The 22,075-nt window shown below is 40.6% G+C and overlaps 1 protein-coding gene across 3 annotated transcripts in view; it reads right to left on the reverse strand.

The window, feature by feature from the left end:
• Window positions 1-262: 262 nt before the first annotated feature.
• The window catches only part of LOC121684964 (C-reactive protein-like), a 113,478-nt gene continuing 91,665 nt past the window's right edge, over window positions 263-22,075 (reverse strand). The window contains exons 2-4 of one of the 3 annotated variants that reach the window (XM_042065139.1): window positions 2,527-2,598; window positions 2,024-2,126; window positions 263-838 (exon numbers count right to left, since the gene is read on the reverse strand). In XM_042065139.1, coding sequence (XP_041921073.1) covers window positions 313-838; window positions 2,024-2,126; window positions 2,527-2,584 — 687 coding nt within the window. In that variant the 5' untranslated portion in view covers window positions 2,585-2,598 and the 3' untranslated portion in view covers window positions 263-312. Of the gene's footprint in view, window positions 839-2,023; window positions 2,127-2,488; window positions 2,599-22,075 lie in introns of those variants that run through there. The other 2 variants (XM_042065140.1, XM_042065141.1) reach the window with 2 other exon arrangements.

Here is a 22,075-nt window from a genome sequence, read left to right on the forward strand (position 1 = left end):
CATCCCTAATCAATTACATTAGAATAACAAAAAGGGGGAAAGAACAGGGCTTTGCAATGCTAGACACTATTTTTTGGTCTCCCTCAATGTTGACTCTATGGATAGTACCTTGAAGTGTTAATACAGTTCCCAAGTCCACATATTTTTTACAGATGATTTTTATTAATCAGATACATTTTGAAAGAAGTACTGATATAACACTGATATACATAAAATATGCTCATGATTTCAAATGCAGAAAACATTTTCTGGAACAATATTCTATATTTACTTTGTGTAGTTGTTGATTTTTGTTTGCCCATTTATTTATCATCACTGATTATGAAAACAACCATTTATCTGACTGTCCTCAATTACAACATCCCCAACGATGTTGAAATCAAGGGCTCTCCAGTTTATGACATCACCAGGGGTGAAGTTCAGGTCACTAGCAAAGCGTTGGATCTCACAAGCAGAAAGGGCATAGTCCCACATATGGACATCAGTGATCATCCCTACAAATGACTGGGCTGCATCAAACCCTCCATCCACTGCGTCCTGCTCTTGTCCCAGCACTATGCTTAACTCTCCATCTAGATTTCCCTTAAATCCGACCTTCCTGGTACTTGGATTCCTGTTGATCCAGACCTGAGCCAGTCCTGAGTTAGAATCCCAGGTGCTGCAGATGGAGTACCAGGTGTTTGGGTCATCTGGTAGGCCATTAAATCGAGAGAATTTGCCACGTGTGACCACATCAAAACGACCTTTGTTTGGTGTTTTAAAGATTAGGAATTCATTGTTATTGGCAGTGGATGCCATTGAAAAAAGAGAGTAGGCTCGAGTAAGGTCAGTAAGGAACCTGTAAAAGAAAAACAATGCCATTGCTTCATGTAGGTATGGATGGATTTTGTAGTGTACTGTTGAATCCAATATAGCATGTGGGGCAGCTTGATACTTTACAGGTCCTATTTTGGTGATCAGAAACGGATGGTCTGATAAAGGTTTACAGACGTTAAAGGCGTGGCCAGCCCACATTCACTAATTTAATGGTGTGATTTTGTGATCAAACGCTGGGTGCTGGGCGCAAAAGGGTTGTTCTTAGGTTTCTCATTCGGTCATGGGTGTGTTTTGGGCCTAACGTGGTTTAAAGGGATATTCCACCATTTGGGGAGTTACACTCATTTTCCATCTTCCCTTGAGTTAAACAATTGATTTTTACCTTTCTCCAGTTCATCCAGCCATTCTCTGAGTCTGGCGATACCACTTTTAGCTCTAGCCTAGCATAGATCATTAAATCGGATTAGACCATTAGCATCTCGCCTGCTAGCATCACGTTTAAAAGTGACTAAGATTTCCGGTAATTTCCGGCACAATGATATCATGCAGCACCTGAAAATAGTCCCCGTAGGCTAACTTCCAGCAACAAGGTTGAGCTGCAGCAGATTAATTGGTTGGTGACTGGATTATTACGCCTGAATGAGAGTATAGTTCCATGTCAAATCAGCCTAGAAAATCACCATGTTTCATTTTCCGTTGGTTTTATTACGCTTTCTAACTTGACAGGAGACAAGTTTTAAATAGGAAAATTACCAGAAATCTTAGTCACTTTTAAACGTGATGCTAGCAGGCGAGATGCTAATGGTCTAATCCGATTTAATGATCTATGCTAGGCTAGAGCTAAAAGTGGTATCGCCAGACTCAGAGAATGGCTGGATGAACTGGAGCAAGGTAAAAATCAATTGTTTAACTCAAAGGGAGGTGGAAATTTTACGTCGTACGTCACTTTTCCACGTCAAAGGGGAGGTGGACATTTTACGTCGTACGTCACTATTCCACGTCAAAGACGTTTTTTATAAATCTGAGCGTTGCCATGGATTTGAGTGTACGCACGGTCTAAGATCAAACCTGTGCGTAAAAAAACACTTTATAAATGAGGCCCCAGGAGTTTTTTGAAGGTAGAGAGGGATGTTCCTGGTCTGGTAACAACTAGTAATGCAAATCCTGTAAATCCTGTCATTCATGCATATAGAGCACCAAGACCAACCTGAGGCAGACTGTCACAGAGGTGAAGTTATTTCCTGATGGCAAGAGTCTGACACGAGCAACATTGGACTCCACAGGAAACGTAAACATTTTAACTGACAGATCTGTTTGGATAATAGTGAGATTGAAAATAGTTCTCTGATCAGATGTTTTATTACAAGAATACATGTACGTTCAGAAATATGAAGGTACAGTATATATCAGCCTTGATATCAATAAAAGTGAAACATTTGGTAATACAAGTAGCGGTAACACTTTTTACGGTAAGAATACATGAATATGCTCAATAAATCATAATTCATAATGATGTACTCACCATACATAATACTCTAGTTGATGTGTTGCTCATGCAAGTCAAGAATGACAGATTATGAACTCATGTCAATTCCTGATGATTCATGAGATATTAAGGAATGAAGTAATGCATAAATCATGAATTAATTCATGATAATTCATGTACCCTTACCGTAAAGTGTTCTTTCTTTCTGTTATACTCCACCTTACCTTGAGGAACAGCACAACAGGCTGTGAAAAGCATACTTGCAATCCAAAGCATCTGCATCCTTCAAAAGAAATCTGAAAATAAATTGAAAATTAAATTTAGCTAATGTCCTCAAAAACACTGTTAAATCACATGTACAGTAGGCTACTTTTTATGCAATTAGTATCTACTTATAATTTCTACATTTCACCATATACAGAAACAAATGGCCTCCACTTTTAAATATATTTGAAGCTATTGTGTTTATTATGAAAAGCACAATTATGTAGTATGAAAAAAAAGTTCACACTTAACTTCCCTAAGACCTACAGTAGTTAAGACGGGTTGTCACTGTGACTCTTCTGTCTGGGTAGCTTGTACTCAACTCCAGGGCCAGCGCTGCCTTATAAACCCTCAAGGGGAGTGGCCAAAGGACAGGTGTGATGGCCACACCCACACATGGTAACACAAGCCCTCACTTTACAAATGCACATTATTAGTTTCTTTTGGTACATCATGAATTTGCTGCACATTTTATTGTTTGCAGTCACATGTGCTATTCTATTCAAATAACTTACTCAACATTTTGTTTCATTTATTTACTTAATAAAAACTATTCGTTTTTGTACTTTAGCCTTACATTGTTTTATATGGGTGCACACATTTTATTTATTTATTTATTATTTATTTTTTTTAAATATGAAATGTGTTTATTTCCCTAACTCTACTTCTTTTTTTTTTTACATTTATTTTTTATTGAGGCAGATAAATGTATATACATTACAGTAGTGAATCTTCAGCTTATGGCCTTAGGTTATGTACATTTTCATATAATGAAAAAGAATAAAAGAAAAATAAAAACAATATGAACATGGGGAGTTTACACTTTACATTCCATTTCAGTTGGTACATATGTAAAAAAAAGAGGACAAGACTAAATAACCTCTTCAGCTAACCGAAGTCTTCTCTTATACATGAAATATACCCAGTCCACTTGGTCCAAATTCTAGAGAATTTTTCAATCTGAATTCTTAATGAGTATGTCATTTTTTCCATCACATATATGTCTTGAATCACATCTAGCCAATCAGTTAGTTTAGGAGGATCTGGTTTTAACCATCTTCTTGTAATAGCTTTTTTACTTGCAACTAGAAGCATCAGTAGTAATCTTTTATCCCTATAGTCCCAGTCATCACATTCAATGTTTCCTAGAAACATAGTATCGAACCTATATGGTATATTAATCTGAAAAACAGCTTCTAGGTGTGTGTGTATTTCTTGCCAGTATGTTGCCAGAGCGGGGCATTCCCAAAAAACATGAAAATGATTAACCTCGATGAGTCCACAAGCTCTCCAGCATCTAATATTGGGTATTTGTTTACGCTGTTGTAAGGGGGTAACAAAGAATCTGGTCAGATTTTTCCAACTAAATTCTCGCCAAAAATTAGAACATGTGGTCTCCCACTGCAGAGTACAAAGATTTTCCCAATTCTCAGCTGGGAGCTGTAGTCCACTTTCCTTTTCCCATGTTCCTTTAATATAAAGTGTATTGTCAGAGTTAGCTCTGCGGAGGCCACTATACACTCTAGAAACAACTTTGAAACATATTTGTGAGGTAATTGCTTTCTCAAACACTTCTAATATCCCCTTTCCCTCTGCCTCTAAAGTTCCCGCTATATTTTGGTTGTAATGATGTCTGACCTGGAGGTATCTATGAAAGTCTTGACGCTGTAGGCCATGGTCATTCTGCATTGCTTCAAAACTTTTTAGAATCCCTCTTGTTGCAAAGGTGGTATAGGTTGTTAAGCCCTTTTCATTCCACATTTTGAACCTGGCATCTAATTTAGCCGGTGGAAAGTCAGTGTCAAATGCGCACCATTTCAGCTTTCTGAGTGGCTTTTCAATGTTACAAAATTTTATTATCCTCTGCCAAATCTTCAAGCCTGTGTTAATCCAGGGGTTGTTTAGATTTAGCATTTTTTTCTGCAATTCACAGTCTGCTATTACTGCTGCAAGAGGAATCTCACCAGACATAGCATTTTCAATATCCTTCCACCTGGCAAAATAGAAGGAGCTGGACCAGCACACCAGGGGTCTTAACTGGGCTGCATAATAGTAGTCACGCAGGCAGGGGAGGTTTAGACCTCCTTTTCCCTTGCCTAATGCAGTGTTTTATACCTGGTCCTAGGTTTCTTACCTTGCCACAGGAACCTTGAAATTAATTTATCCCATTCAATAAACTGATTGGTTGGCACCTCAACTGGAAGGGCTTGGAAAAGATACAATAATCTTGGAAGTATGTTCATTCTGATAGATTCAACTTTAGAATTTAAACTTAGAAAAGGGATGAGAGTCCATCTTTGCAGGTCTGCTCTAATGTTGGCATTTAAAGGAGTGTAGTTCAGGTCAACCAGCTTTTTAATGTCTTTAGGAATATTAACTCCCAAGTATTTAATGTAGTCTGCATCCCATCTCAGGTCATACTTCCTTGATAAGTAGTCAGGTGGGACATAGTTGAAGGGGAGCACTTGGGTCTTTTGTACATTTAGTTTATATCCTGAAATTGTCCCGTATTTGTGTAGTGTATCCATCAATTTGGGGAGTGTTAATGTGGGTTGTGATAGATAGATTAGGACGTCGTCTGCAAATAGTGCAAGTTTATGCTCGTCAGTGTCCATTCTTATCCCTTTAATATTACCATTTTGCCTAATACACTGACTCAGCGGTTCAATAAACAGTGCAAAAAGGAGAGGGGAGGCAGGGCATCCCTGTCTTGTCCCTCGTTGCAAAGTAATGGATTTTGATAGGGCACCATTTACTTTAATTCTAGCTGTGGGACTATCATTGAGGGCTTGAAATATTGCTATGAGAGATTCATGGAAGCCAAATTTTGCTAACACCCTGTATAAAAAAGACAATCTCACCGAATCAAAAGCCTTTTCTGCGTCTAGACTAATCAGAATTGCCTCTGCATTCTGTTGATTGATATGGTTAACAATATGTAGTGTTCTTCTCAAATTGTCGTGTGTCTGTCTCTGTCTAATAAAACCTGTCTGGTCCGTATGGATAAGTCTAGGCAAAATCCTGTCTATCCTATAGTGTTAATTTCGTCAGACGAGACGAGAGGAAAAATGTTCGTCAACAACCTTTTTTTACATGACTAAGACGAGACGATGACGAGACTGCACTAATGTCCTGAAACACTGACTAAGACTATCTTAAGATGCATTATTGTTGACGAAAAAAGACGAGACTAAAATGTTTTGCATGAAATAAAAACTAAGATAAACTTTCTCTTCCATTTTCGTCTACCAAATGAGAAGACAGAATAGCTGTTACCTTTTCAAAATATTCCGAATGAGTTCATGCGCAGCAGCTTTCCTGTAGGCTAGTCTACGTGCTGTTGCTGCAAACCTGTGGCTGCAGCAGGAAACTACATGGAACAAGAACACCGGAGATTTCTGCCAGAGTTAGGCTTTATGCCACAATGCTACATACCCAGAAGTTGAAGCTTCTCTCATACATATACAAATTAACATCCCCCAGAATGTCCATACGAAAATTTTCAGCAAGTAATGTCAACTATTTAACTAGTTACACTGATGATGCAAAGTTTGCTAGCAAGTAAGCTAATATGGAAAGTTCGCTAGCAAGTTAGCTAAGATTGAGAGTTTGTGTTGCGTTTGGGCGCATATCGCCATCTAGCGTGGCGGAGTAAAACATTCATACTTGGGTCCAAGACAGTGTTTCTCAAACTTTTTCAGATGAAGGACCACTTAACTAATCAATAAAAAAGAAACGCACGGACCACCTAGCTAAAAAAAAAAAATAGACCTAGCAGTATATTAGCCTACACAATACTCACTGAACCACCTTGCTTATTGTCTTTGCACTTTGTTTAATTGTGTCAGAGGATTAATATGATTTAAACTGGCATATCTGACATAGACAGTGTTGTAGAACAGTTTGAATTTACATACAAGTTGGTTCAATATTGCAAACAACTCATCTATATTATATTTTACCACGTCTGCTCGTGGACCACTTGGGATAGCTTGCGGACCACCAGTGGTCCCCGGACCACACTTTGTGAAACACTGGTCTATGAAGATCATGACAGTGGTCCAGTCAAATCTTTTACTGTCTATGGCCAAATCCCAGCCGAGCTATAACTGTAGCTCGACTTACCTGTGCATGTACTGACTGATAAAAAAATCAGAATGAGTAATTATAACAGTCAAGTAGCCCTGTGGACACACAATATTGTTAGAAAATTGAGATGTGAAACACTATTTGACTGAAATGGTAATCAGAAATAATTTGTTATAAAAAAAGACTAAAATGTTTTGACTAAAACTGACTGAGACTAAGATAGCTTTAGTTTTCTTTTGACTAAAACTAGACTATAAATTACGAGACTTTTAGTTGACTAAAACTTGACTAACAAAAATGATATTTGAATGACTAAATACGACAAAGACTTAAAAGGACATTTCGTCACAAGACTAAGACTAAGACTAAATAAAAAATAGGTGACAAAATTAACACTACTATCCTATGTGTCAATATTGATGTGAACAATTTGTAGTCCACATTAAGAAGACTGATGGGACGATAATTGCTACATTCAAGTTTATCTTTCCCCTCCTTTGGAATCAAGGAAATTATCGCTTCTCTCCATGAAGGTGGGATTTTCTTTTCCTGCAGGATCCAATTATAGGTCCTCAATAGTATTGGGGCTAGTTGCTCGCGTAGTGCTTTATACCACTCAGCACTGAATCCATCTGTGCCTGGCGACTTACTAGCCTTCAGGTTGGAGATAGCAGAATTCAGTTCTTCAATTGTTATTTCTGATATTAAAGTTTTATTTTCTTCTTCTGATACTGAAGGTAAGTGTAATGAGGCGAGGAATGTGTCCATTTCTGAAGTATTATCAATTTGTGGTTGAGAGTAGAGGGTCTTGTAATAGTTTTCAAAATGTTCTTGAATGTTCTCTAATCCATAGTCTATTGTTCCCAGCTCTGGATGTCGTATCTTGTGTATAGTATTCTCTGCCTGCTGCTTCCTTAGTTTGTATGCTAAAAGTTGTGTTGCTTTCCCCCCTACCTCATAGTAACGCTGTTTTAGAAATGCCAAATTCTTTTGTATTTCTTGTGTACTCATATCTTGTATCTGTTTTCTTAATTTATCAATTTCTTGTTTAGCCTGATCATCTAAAGTGCTACTATGAACTCTTTGTAACTGTTTTAATTCACTTTCCAGGTCTCGTAACTTTTGTACTCTTTTTCATTTGTGATGTAATGGAGATAATTTTGCCTCTCATAACCGCCTTAAGCGTGTCCCAGAGAATATCAGGCGTTACTTCTCCATTATCATTTATTTCTAAATAGGTATTAATCTCCTTTTTCAGACTTTCTTTTATGCCTGTATTGTTCAAGATGGTTGAATTTAGTCTCCACAATGTTTCTCTTCGTTCTCCAATAAGGTTTAAAGTTAGGTATATAGGGCTATGGTCAGACAGAGTCATGGAACCAATGCAACATTGTTCTACCATGTGTAAGTCCCTACTGAAAGTAAAAAAGTAATCAATTCTCGTATACACTGCATGCGATGTGGGGTAGTATGTGTAGTCACGCCTGGTGGGGAAAAGCTCTCTCCAGACATCCACTATCCCCGTTTCTTTCATTAATGAATTTGTTCTCTTGCTTATAAGTTTTGGCTCCGAATTGCCCCGTGAGACATCTAATTTAGGATTTAGATGTATATTAAAATCCCCTCCGCAGATAACCATTCCCTGTGTTTTTGTGGCCATTAGATCAAATATTTTCCTGTAGAATTCCCAATTGCTATCTGGGGGGGGGAGTACACATTCAGGAGAGTGATAACTGTTCCCGCCAGCTTTCCTATTGTCATGACAAACCTGCCCTCTGTATCTGAAACCCTTGATAAATGCTCATAATTCAGCCCCCTTGCCAGTAATATTGCCACCCCCCTTCTACGTCCCGATACATGACACGAGGAGTATACATGTTTAAAACCCATTCTGTTCAATTTGGCATGTTCTGAACTATTCAGGTGGGTTTCTTGTAGAAAAGCTATCTGCACTCTATCCTTCTTCAATTGTGACAAAATTTTCCCCCTCTTAACAGGACTGTGTATTCCATTTACATTATAAGAGGCTATTCGAATGATTTGCATTTAAGTTATATCCTCTGACATATACTCTGTGTAAGTGAAAAACTTCCCCTTTACAGTAAAGAACGACTGTAATAAGCTAACAGATAAACATTTGAAAAATATAACAATCAGGAAAAAAGAACAATTCAATATAATATCTTCCACATTATGGGTCTGTCTCATGACCCTCCACCAAATGTTATTAGGTGGGTTTAAGGGAAAGCCCCCCTCTCGACACAGAGAAGGAGGCCCCTCGTGAGTGGCAGAGCAAAAAGGGTCCAGTTTCCAAAGTTGGCCCGAATCATGTTTAAATTCGACAGACACTAAGCCAACAATTAAGTAAACGTCCTTGCATGTTTATCAGCATCATTGTCTATTAATCAAACATAACTCACCATAGGTAGGTAATCTCATTATTACTGACTACCACCGTCTGTGTTTGCGGGAGAGGACTCCCTTCTAAATGCGTGTAATTTCGCCCTGCATGTGGGAACTTTACCAACTGCTCGTCGAGGTTGTTTCTGCCAGGTTAGCTGCCGTAGTCGCTCCATCAGTGTCCCAGGGGGCTTGATAATCTCGACTGGGAAGCCCCTCTCTTGCATGTCGCGCGTCGCCTCCTCTACAGTCTCGTAGATCTTGGGTCCATCTGTATACTTTACTTGCAGTCTTGCCGGGAACATCGTGTGGAATTTGATGAATCGGTCCTTCAAAATTCTCCTGACCTCGGCATATTCTTTCCTCTTTTGGATTATGCGTGGCGGGAAGTCGTTTGCTCCACTACGTTCCACGTTCACTTTTTGGCCTTGCCAGGTCAATCCCTTCTTTTGCCATGTATTACGCAGAATAGTTTCTTTGACTCTATAACTGGCGAACTTCACCAGGATGGATCTCGGTGAAGCAGTAGAAGGTGGCTTAGTTCCAAGCGCCCGGTGTGCCCTCTCAATTTGAAGGCTTTTGATGTCTATAATGTCCAGATTGTCACCAAGCAACTTTTCAATAAACTCGATCATAGACGGGAATTCATTCTCGGCTTCCTCTGGTATCCCATAAATGCGGATATTCTCGCGTCTTGATCGGCTCTCTTGATCAGTTATCTTAGCTTCCATCTGCGCTTGGAGTTTTATCATTTCTAAGATTATGTCTTCTGTATTTTGAATTCTGTCCTCAGCTTTACCAATTCTTTCTTCTGCCTCGTCCAGTCTAATGTTCGTTTTGGTTATTTCCTCCTTTATGTCTTCTAGTTGTGTCTTATTATCCCGGCGAAAATCTCGCAATTCTTGCAGAATCATGCTAGTGGTGTCAGTATGTTGATTAGCCTCGGCCTCAGCCATGATGGTATTCGGAGAGTTACTCGCTGCCGGACGCAATTTCGTCTTGTCTTTTTTTGCTTTCGTTGACATTATCGCCCTTTTAATGCAATAACGTATTACTCATTCATAATTCAGGACGCATACTACATTTAATTATTTGGGAGCTGGTTCCTCATGCTGCCATCTTGTCAGCGTCTCAACCGGAAGTCGGGTGCACACATTTTAACATCTGAAAATGATGATATTGAACATTTTCTTATTACATTCGAACGTATTGCTGTAGCTTGCCGATGGGCAAAAGTAGAGTGGGTTTTTCACTTGATGCCTTTGTTAACGGGGAAAACTAGAAGTGCTTATGTGCATATGGACATTGATGACTCCCTTGAATATGACAAAGTTCAAACTGCTATTCTCTCCAAATATGACATTAACCCTGAGACCTACAGGCAGAGATTCCGCTCCCTAGAGGTGAATCCTGATGAAAGCCCCAAGGAGCTGTACATAAGGGTTAAGGAGCTCTATGGAAAGTGGATACAGCCGAAAGGTAAAACGATTCATGATGTTAATGAAATGATCATATTGGAGCAATATTTGAGAATGGTGTCCCCTGATCTTCAGGTCTGGATCAAAGAGCACGACCCTGCTTCAGCAATGGAGGCTGCTAAGCTGGCGGATGTCTTTGTGGCGGCGTGAAAGAAGGGGCAGCCATGGAACCACAATTCATGGAAGACAACAAGAGACAGCCGTAAAACCACCCCGCAGCACTACCTGAAGCCAGAGGCCAGTGGGGGTAAGCCGGTCATTGGGGAGAGTCGATCCATGCCCAAGCCACAAAAGCCAGCCGGTAAGATACCCATCTGTTATCTATGTGGAGTAAAAGGCCACACCAAGCCTATGTGTCCTAAAAACACAGCAAAGTCCAACAATATGTGTGTTGTGCCACAACCTGGTGTGGATTCAGTTCACGTTAACGATCAAGATGCCAAGATGATTGATGTTGAAGTTAACAGGACTGCTCTTAGAGCCTTAATTGATACTGGGAGTGGACAGACGCTTGTACATAGGAAATTTGTGCCACCTTATATTGTCAGTACAAAAGATGCTGTGCCCATTTGCTGTGTGCATGGAGACGAGAAGTGTTATTCCACAGCCGAGATGTACATTAAAGTTGAAGATCAAACCTATCTGTTGAATGTTGTGGTTGCTGATAATTTGCCCTACCCTGTCGTACTAGGCCGTGACCTCCCAGTATTGCTGGATCTGTTGGAGCCAGACAAGAACCTGAAATGTTGTGCTGCTGTCACTAGAGGACAAGCTAAGAAGTCGAATGAGCACCAGGAGATTCACAGCACCCTGACATTTTACAACTATGAGTTGGAGACAAAACCCGGGAAGTCTCGTAAGACTCGTAAGCAGAAAAGACGGGAATTTCTTCATACTGTTGTGAAAGTTCCAACTAAGGCTGAACCTGAGTCACCTCTAGGATTTCAGATGCCAGTCGATATCATTGACATGCAGAAAGCTGATAATTCTTTAGCCCCTCTGTTTCAGAATGCCAGTGAGAAGGAACAAGGAGCTGATCCGGATGGGAACAAGGTGTACATACTCCAGAAGGGTATCCTCTATCGCCAGCAGGGGTCAGTGTTGCAGCTTGTGGTCCCCCAGCTGCTAGAGACATCGTATTGCAGCTGGGGCATGCAGTTCCCTGGGCAGGCCACCTAGGTAGACACAAGACCACAGCTCGCATTAAACATCATTTTCACTGGCCCAGTCTGTACAGAGATGTTGCCCAGTTCTGCAAAAGTTGTCCAGAATGTCAAATAACATCTGCTAACCTACCATCCAGAGCCCCGCTCCAACCACTCCCCATTATTAGTACACCATTTGAATGCCTAGGAATGGATATCGTCGGTCCTGTAGAGAAAAGCAAAGCCGGGAACCGTTACATGTTAGTGATAACAGACTATGCGACCAAGTACCCAGAAGTTTTCCCATTGAAGTCTATAAAAGCAAGATCGGTTGCATTTTGTCTGGTACAGTTCTTCTCTGGAATGGGTTGTCCACGAGAAATTCTCACTGACCAGGGAACTAACTTCATGTCAACTCTCTTAAAGCAGGTCTATCAATTGCTGGGAATCAGGAGCCTGAGAACAACGGCATACCACCCACAAACCGACGGGCTAACAGAACGCTTTAATAAGACCCTGAAGCAGATGCTGAGGAAGTTCGTCAGCAGCAGTGGTACAGATTGGGATCTCTGGCTGCCATCTCTTGTTCGCATACCGTGAAGTCCCCCAGGCCTCAACAGGTTTCTCTCCGTTCGAACTCCTCTATGGGCATGAAGTCCGAGGGCCTTTGTCTTTGTTAAGGGAGATCTGGGAGGGTGACCAGGGGAGAGAGAAGGCTGTTAATGTTGTGTCCTATGTTGTACAGATGCGGGAGCGTTTGCAGAAGATGAGTGAGCTTGCCCAAGCACATATGGCGGAGGCCCAGCAGCAACAGAAGGGTTGGTATGACCAGAAAGCCCACCAAAGATCCTTCAGCCCTGGCCAGAAGGTGTTGGTGCTTCTCCCAAGCAGTGACAGCAAGCTGCTAGCGAGATGGCAAGGCCCATTCGAGGTGCAGAAAAAACTTGGGCCGGCTACATATCAGATCTCGACTCCAGGTCAGTCACGTCATAGTAGGGTTTTGCACAGATTGTAATGCTGGTTAGAAGAAGAGGAGGTAGATGAACAGTACTTACCCCCTGCTGGTGATCCGGTGAACTACAATCTTAGCCACCTCTCAGAGGGTCAACAGCTCCAGGTGAGGGAGATCTGCAGTCCTGAGGTGTTCCGGGAGAGTCCAGGGAGGACTGATCTTGTTGTCCATGATATCGTTCTTAAAGTAGGTGCTTCTCCAAAACGTCTCAGTTACAGGATCCCAGAACGCCTGCTGACGGCACTGAAGGGGGAGGTGGATGTCATGCTCTCCCAGGGCGTCATAGAGCCTTCCAAAAGTGAATGGTGCAACCCAGTAGTCCTTGTGCCGAAAAAAGACAGCAGCATAAGATTCTGCATTGACTTCAGGTATCTCAACTCCGTTTCCCAATTCGATTCTTATCCGACACCAAGGATTGATGACCTGTTAGAATGTTTGGGAAAAGCAAAATTCTTAACTACCATTGATCTTTGTAAGGGTTACTGGCAGGTCCCTCTGACTCAGCAGTCCCGGGACCTAACAGCTTTCCGGACTCCATGGGGGCTGTTTCAGTTCACTGTACTACCATTCGGGCTCCATGGGGCCGCAGACAGTTTTCAGAGGCTAATGGACCAGGTGCTCTGTGATTTTTCTGATTTCGCAGCTGCGTATTTGGATGATATAGTCCTTCACAGTCCTTGCTGGGACCAGCACCTGGAACATCTGAGCCCTGTCCTGGGTCGTCTCCGCTCTGCTGGGCTGACTGTCAATCCATCCAAGTGTGTCTTTGCAGCATCCGAGACGTGGCCTACTGGTTAACGCTTCAGTGTTCACTGTGTGCTGAGTGTGTTTCACTAATTCACGGATTGGGATAAAAGACCAAATTTCCCTCACAGGATTAAATGAGTATAAATACTTATAAATGGGTGTCCAAAGGGTAAGGTATTTGCATAGATACTTGTTAAGGCCCCAGAACTATAGACTTTGAGATGTAGGTTGCTAGTGACAAAATATTAGCTTTCAGTATGGTACGATGACGGCCCGCGTCCGGCCCAATTCCGGCCCGCGACGTATGTCAAAATAATAATGTAATCCAGCCCTTGAGGCTATTTTTGATTGCAACAAACAATGATACTGATTAAAATAGACGATAGATCCAAGTACGGTGACAAATCTCATTTGTACTCTGCTCCACTATTTGCTAGACATCCAGAGCTTGATTCAAACCCAAAATCGCTGCGCAAAGTTTTCAGGAAATACTTGTATTACACGCGAGAAACACAAAGACCGACGTGCATTTGTAATGACGCGGAAGCGATGCAGGCCATAGTTTTGCACAAATTGAAGCAGAAATAGGCCTACACCAAAATTTTCACGTGTGATGAAGTCTTAGGTCGGCTATGTTATTCACCTATTCTGATTCTGAAGGAGAATATCCTTTTGGAGATTATGATTGATCGTCTATTGACATTGATAGTCACGGTGCGTCTGTGAATGGAGGTGCGTCTTTGCGTGTATACGATGGTGTCCACTAAGCATACCATGCTTATTTCGACCCTCTGCCCAACATAGCTTGGAGGTTGCAGTGGTAATCGTGATGATAGTATCCGTAATGGATGTTGTACAGACAGCAGGGCTAGTAGAAATAGGGCTCTAAAGAACTACAAAGTCACCCGCAATATGATGCGAACTTCTGGGTACTCAAATTACCCGCGATAGGAACTGATTTGACCAGGATACTTTATTGTAAGCCTTGTGGTTTAGTAATAGTTTACTATTGTTGGTATACATCTTAGGTGTTTTCCTGTTAATTTGTTATGTGGGTAATATGACAAAAAAGAAAGTAAACCTACTCAAATATGTTCATCCAGTATTTACTGAAAGGTGCATAATTTGAGGTGCTTGCCATCCAGTGGCAAATTAGATGGGTAAATTTACCCCCTTCATAAACTTTTGTTTATACTCACATATGCCTACCTGTTTTATGCTTTTTTGTTTGTTTTTATAATTTGTATTAATATTTATTTTATCATTATTTTATTTATAAGCTAAGGTTGCTAGCACAGGTGACATTGCATTTTAGGAAATAGCCATTCTTTTTTTAAATTATTCTTTAACACTGACGTGGCCCTCCAGTTAGATGACATTGGCAGAAGTGGCCCCCAGATAATTTGAGTTTGAGACCCCTGGCCTAATTCAACGAAACACTGTTGAAGGAACGTGCCTCTTTAATAAATGCTCCCGAAGCCTGCTCTGTTGGTGATGTTGTTTTGCTCCCGAAGGTTGCTTTGTTGTTGATTTTGTTTTTGATGGTGAATAGGTTTGGTTGTTGGATATCCTCTTGACTCTGAGGTGTAATGTTGGACCTCCCATTCAACTTCACCTTCACATCATTCCCATCATCATCATCATTATGACCGCCAAGCGGTCATATAGGGATTGTCAAAGTTTTTTTTTTTTCCGTCATCTACTTCCTGAATTTTTGGTCAACGATACCCGAGACACCGAACCACATGAAATTTGGTGGGTATGTAGCCCCACTAGACTTTGACACACTAGTGGAAAAATTTTGTTTGGTCCCCGGGGGCCACTCCCCCACAGCGCTGGGCCCCCTGAAACCGAAAAAATTCAGTTTTTCCTAAATAACTAGTTTTTCCTAACTAACTCATTTGTGATTTGCACCCCCCCCCCCCCCAGATAAAAATGAAAGTGCAATATCATTCTGCTTTAATCGCCCCTCTCTTCAGTTAAGATGTTCAGAACTGCACCAAATTTTATGTGTATGATTAACCTGACATTCTCTGGGGGTATGCCAAGTTTCGTAGAATTTCATCCATGGGGGGGTCTAAAAAAATTAAGTTATGTGTACATTTAGTGACTGTACACTCATTGGCCTGTAGATGGTGGTGCACACATATACACACGCACACACACACACACAGGTACGCACATACCATCAGTATCGGCAATTACAACGGCCGATACATAATTACAAATTCAGTAGGATTAAAGGAAAACCAAATATTCATCATAATAATTTGGCTGCACTTCCAGTATTGGCGTCACATAGTCGTTTGTCCACCAGATGGCGCATCGTTGCAGTGAGACGTAATTTTGTTGGAAGTTAATCTAAAGTGGGTTGGAAAGACACTACGCTTCCTACAAGAACAAGACTGTAGTTTACAGCAGAGAATGTCTAATAAGGGTAGGATGATTTCTGCATGACATGTAATTCCCATTTCTTCTTTAAGCCGAAATAAATCTGCGAATGTTTATTGGACATGCTTGGTTTTTACTGCAGGTAGGCTACGTTAATTTATATCAATAGCCTAGAGTAGGTAGTCCACGTTTGCTGTTTTCTGTGTCTTCACCCCATCACCGTCCAACCTCAGTGTGTCCTTGTCGCCACCATCCTGTGTGGACGTGGGTTGCAAGCAGGGTTGGACTGGGAACAAAATTCGGCCCTGACAATTTTCTCCTGGACTGGCCCACCACTGGAACCCCCACACACACACACACAAGCCCACCGATACCAAAATCCCCCCCTGATTCCCCCCATAAATAACAAACACACAGTATTATGCTGTAGCAACACTTCATAAACTGAACCCAAACATTTAGATTTGGACCTATAGCCTATAGGTTATTATAATCACAATAACACGGGGGTCCGGGGGTGTCTCTCTGAGATTTTTGTTTAAATTCTGGTTGCTAATCACACCATTTTAAAGTGATTTGAGAGGGACAGGATTCAGGGATAGGCTACTAAAGACAGGCTCATCTTCTGTCTGTCTCACGTCATGTTACCCCATGCATTAAACCCCATGTCACTGCTTGACTAAATGAAAAATATAGGCTACTGAACATGGACATCGTCTTAGTTGACAGAAATTACGTTTTGTGCCAACATGTTGTAGAAACACAACCACAGCCTTTATTTGGTGCAAATCTTCTCCTTTACTTTGGTTATAGTCCGCGATTCACATTAACTGTAGGCTATCACCACAAGTGTATACTAAACGTTTTTGCCCAAGTTTGTGTGCCGTCATCACATTTTGCAAAATTAGGCTACCTTCGTTAGCCTACTAACCTACCAGTTGATACTTTTTACCTGCATCGACTCGCGATTGATTGTGCATCTAATATAACACTCGGTGGAGAGACTTCCACTTTCCAAGTTTCACTTTCACTGTCGTTGTGAGCTAAGGCTACTATATGGGAAATACTTTGAAGTTCCTTTTGAGTCCAAAAATGAATGGGTTTTCTTTAACCTGTGCTACACTTTTCCACCAAGTTGTGCGAAAATTGTAGGCTACCCGTAGTTTTTTTTATGTTGACAGACAAACTACAGTAGCCTACATGGTGCAGTAAATGGAAGCTCTTGGTAGTGCGTGCAACCAACGTCTATAAAAACAATATATTTATGGAATTGCGATGATGTGAACACCAGCCAGCGGAGGGAACTTATAGGCTACTGTACCATGCATGGACTCGTAGGCTATATTTCCCCACAAACCTAGCGGCTGCTTGGACAAATCCACTTGAGGGGTGGGGCAGGGGGCAGGGAGGCGCGATCGTAACACACACTGAACCTGTCATGAAGAGGCCAAAATGATTGACCTGTCACCCCCCAAGCCAAATGGATGCAACTGCGACGGGCCGCAAATAAGCTAAATAACTTTAAAAAATCCTGGAGGTCACCGGCCCACCGGTTGTACAGATTACCAGTCCGAGCCTGGTTGCAAGGCCCATTTTTCACACACTCACCCACACACACCCCTACACTCACACATTGTTCTCCATGAGGTTCTCCTGTGCGGTCTTTATAACTTGCCCAACATTTGATTATAAAGATTCACAAATGTCCTGCCATACTCTATTAAATTGTTCTATTTTATTTCTGTCCTCACACATTGCTTTTTCTATACTTAAATAATATTTCATCAATCCCTTCCATGCCTGCATGGATGGGGCCTGTGTGTCTTTCCAATGCTTCAAAATGATTTTCTTATAAACCAAGGAGGAAAAGAGGATCTGCCATCCTATTGGATACTTCAGATTATCTGTTCTCTGCAAAATACACTGTGTAGGTGGTAATTTGCACTCAATTTTGTTTCAGTCAACGTTTCAGTCAACAACTTTTGAATTTCCAGCCAACCCTGTTTAATTTTCTTACATTCCCAGAAGGCATGTATAAGAGTGTCCACATGAGAGCCACATTTCACACACAAAGCAGAAGATGATTGATCAAATTTATGTATTTTAGATTTTGTATAATATATTCTTGTCATAAGCTTATATTGTATAAGCCTCAGGTTTTCATCGATGGTAATATTATTGGTTAGGTTTAGTCCTTCCTTATTTCAAGCATCATATATATTTTTTAAAGAGTAATTATACACCTGTGACTCAATCAAACATTTATAAACTTTACCAATTTCAGTATTATAATTTAGCTCAACATTCTGTGATATCCAATTTTTCAATTGTAGATATTTAAATGTTTCATTATGTGTTAAATTAAATTTATTTTTGAGCTGTTCAAAAGTCAGGATTTTGTTTTGGGATATAATGTCAGAGACAGTACTTATTCCTCTATTAATCCATGATTGCCATTCTAGTTTTAAACTTTGAATAGTGATAGATGGATTGTTCCACAGGTGTGTACAGATATTGCTGTATACTGTATTCCTGGGGAAACTAATATGCACTCCTATAATATTTTTAATCTTCTTCCATGCCCCCAGTGTACTGTTAATTACAAAATAATTTTTACGTTTGTAAATTGTTTTTGTGTGTGTGTGTGTGTGTTATGTGTATGTGCGTATGATTTTACATTTTGTAAACATAGCTAAAAACTAGCAGAGCGGTAAAAAAAAATATATGACCGCCGCCCAGTCCAGCACATTTTTTCAACAAAAATAAGTCACGCTTGTCAAATTGTGTTGATTTCCTACTTTGTTCCTTTTTTGTGTGTTTGTAATTGAGTGTGTGCAGAGTGTGTGGTTGTTTTTGTGTATATGTGTTTGGTGTGTGTGTGTGTGCTTGTGTTTGTGTATGTAGGTGTGTTTGTATGGGTGCATGTGTGTGTGTGTATGTGTGTTTATGTGTTTGTGTGCGTGTCGTGTGTGTGCATGTATGTGTGTGTACATGTGTAGTGTGTGTTTACGTGTGTTTGTGTGTGTGTGTCTTTATGTATGTGTACATAAATAAAGCAAATCAGGGAACTGCTCTTTGCGATAAGTGCCATGGAATCTTGAACAACCATGGTGAGTCAGGACCTCAATTTAACATTCATGCAAAGGGAAACATCTATAGTACAATGTCCCTTTCACTGCAATAGGACATTGGGATTGATATTTGTTTGGTGGCTTTTGGCCACAGGGAAGAGTGCCACCTACTGGCCAGCCACCAACACCACTTCCAGCAGGAACCTACTCTTCCAAGGAGGTTTCTTATCCAAGTACTAACCAAAACATGATTAGTTCATAGATTTCACATGTAAAATACATTTTATACAAAACACCCTCATCTTGCCTGTTCATAATTCTGAGAAATTCTTGAATTGTGTGCATGTGTGCGTGTATGTGTTTATGTGTGTGTGTGCGCGTGCATGTGCTTGTGGGTGTGCCTGTGTGTGTGCATGTGCATGCATACATATGTCTACTGTGTGTGTATGTGTCATACGTATAATTACTGTGAATGTATGTGTGTGTGTGAATATCTGTTTATGCACATATGTGCATATGGAATGGGTTAACATGACCCCTGGAGGCAAACATACGCAAAAAATTGGTCATCTTAGGCCCTACGGTTCTCAAGATCAAAACGAAAAACGATGGTTCCATGCTATCCTTGTGGGGCTACATGCCCATCCAGTTTCGTGCACCCCGGTCTTTCAGTGTCCCGGGAATCCTTGACGAAAATTTGGCCATGCGAAATCTGACTTCACTGCGCGGCGGATCTTCCTCTGATTGAATAATAACAGAGTTGATGTAAAAAGCTGGGCTGAGTAGTAATACAGTTCAATGTTTGAGAAATTAAGGCCTCCCTCACTTCTAGAAGTTTCCAACTTAATCGGTGGGATTTGTTTGACCAAATAAACGAGCTAAACAGTCTGTTAACCATCTTAAAAAAGTACTTTGGTGGTATCACTGATACTGTCTGGAAGGTAAACAAACATTTGGGTAACCATATCATTTTAATCACATTTATTCTACCGATTAGGTTTATTGGCAGATTTGCCCATTTATCCAAATTTATTTTAAGATCTTTAATTAGAGCAACATAGTTATCCTTATACAGTATTGTTTTACCAGAGCTTATATAGCATCCTAGTTACTTAATCCTTCCTTTTGGCCATTTGAACTCATTAAAACACTCTTTACTCTTGGACAAAGGCTCTGTTATTGATAAAAGTTCAGTTTTCCCCAGGTTCAGTTAATAACCAGATACTTTAGAAAATTGTTTTATGATATTCAACACATGTGGGATTGATGTTTCCATTTTAGTGAGATACAACATAATAAGGTCATCTGCATACAAGTTAAGTTTGTAACACTCACCACCTATCCATGTGCCAGTTACCTCTTCTGAATTCCGGATCTTCTGAGCCAATGGTTCAATGGCAGGGCAAACAGTGTTGGTGATAGTGAACATCCCTCCCTGCCTTGTTCCTCTCGTTATTTGGATGGCCTCCGATAGGATCCCATTAGAGTAGACATATGCTGTTGGTGCCATATAGATTGCTTGAATTATTTTTATTATTTCCTGTGGAAAGTCATATGCATGTAATACTTCATATAGGTAACTCCATTCAATGCCTTTTGAGCATCTACAGCCATTAATGTTAGATCTATTTTTTCTTTTTTTAGCAAATTGTGATATTGATACACATTTTGTAATGGATAATAGATGGGAGTACTTTAGCAATTCTGTTATTCAGGATCTTTGTAATGATTTTATTATCACAATTTATCAAGCTTATACTGTAGGTCTGAAATCTGAAGGAGTATTATATTCTTTGCCTGGCTTTGGTATTACATTAATAATAGTTTGATACATTGATTGTGGTAGATTCCCATTTACAATGGCATCCTGTATAACTTCAAGAAAATTAAACTTATATGGGGCCAGAACATTGAATAAAACTCAATGGGCAATCCATCCATTCCTGGTGCTTTGCCCTTTGAAAAGCTGTCAATTGCTTCTTCTCAGGTTCAGAAATGTCCTTTCTTAAATGCCACTTTTTGCTCCGCTAATAGCCGTTTAATATTCACAGACTTCAAATAGGCCTTCTGGTCATTACGCTCACATGATAATTCTGAAGTATATAATTCTTTATAAAAGCAGGCAAACTGTTGATTGATAACATTATTATCTGAGAGTAGAATTTGTTATGGAATCCTGAAGTACTATGTCTTCTCATCTGGTCATCCTTTTCACTAATGAGGAAAGTTGCTTACCTGTTTTGTTTGAAGATATGTATCTTAGTTTATTGGAGTTGTACCTTAAGTTATTAGCTTTTCCAGTAGGAGGTGATCATATTCTAATTTCAATTTCTCTAAAATGTTCAAGGTCTTTTTTTGTGCTTTCTTGTTCTGACTGAGTTATGGTTTTCTCCAGTTCTTTCATACCTTTATCTAATTGTGCCTTCTTTCTAGAGGAAATAATAACCCCCCTGATATATACTTGGTATGTATGTTTTCGCTTGTGAGTGTGTGTGTGTGGGAGTAATGGGGTGTGTGTTTGTGTCTGCTTGCCTGCATATGTGTGTGTTATGTGTCTGTGCGTGGGTGTGTGTGTGTTCGCTTGTGAGTGGGAGTAATGGTGTGTGTGTGTTTATATGTGTGTGTGTATGTGTTTGTGTTTATGTGTGCGTGCGTGTGCTTGTGTGTGAGTCTATTTGTGTGTGTCTGTGTGTGTTCGCTTGTGACTGGGGGTATTTTGTGTTTTTATGTGTGTGTGTGCGTGTTTTTGTGCATGCGTGCGTGTACGTGTTTGTGTGTGTGTGTGCGTGCGTGTGCTTGTGTGTGTGTATGCAAGTGAATCTGTGAATGCGTCCGTGCGTGTTCTTGTGTGCGTGCATGTGCGTGTGTGTATGTGTGCGAGTCTATTTGTGCGTGCCTGTATGTCTGTGTGTTCGCTTGTGACTGGGGGTAATGGGGTGTGTGTGTGTTTATGCGTGTGTGTGCCTGCTTGTGTGTGTGCATATTTGTATGTATGTGGGTGTTTATGTGTGTGTGTGTGTGCGTTTTTGTGCATGGGTTTATGTACGTGTTTGTGTGTGTGTGCATGCATGTGAGTCTATTTGTGTGTGCCTGTGTGTTCGCTTGTGACTGGGGGTAATGGTGTGTGTGTGTTTATATGTGTGTGCCTGCTTGCCTGCATGTGTATGTTTTTATGT

This window comes from Alosa sapidissima, chromosome 16 (genome assembly GCF_018492685.1).
Source record: "Alosa sapidissima isolate fAloSap1 chromosome 16, fAloSap1.pri, whole genome shotgun sequence".
Taxonomy (NCBI): domain Eukaryota; kingdom Metazoa; phylum Chordata; class Actinopteri; order Clupeiformes; family Clupeidae; genus Alosa; species Alosa sapidissima.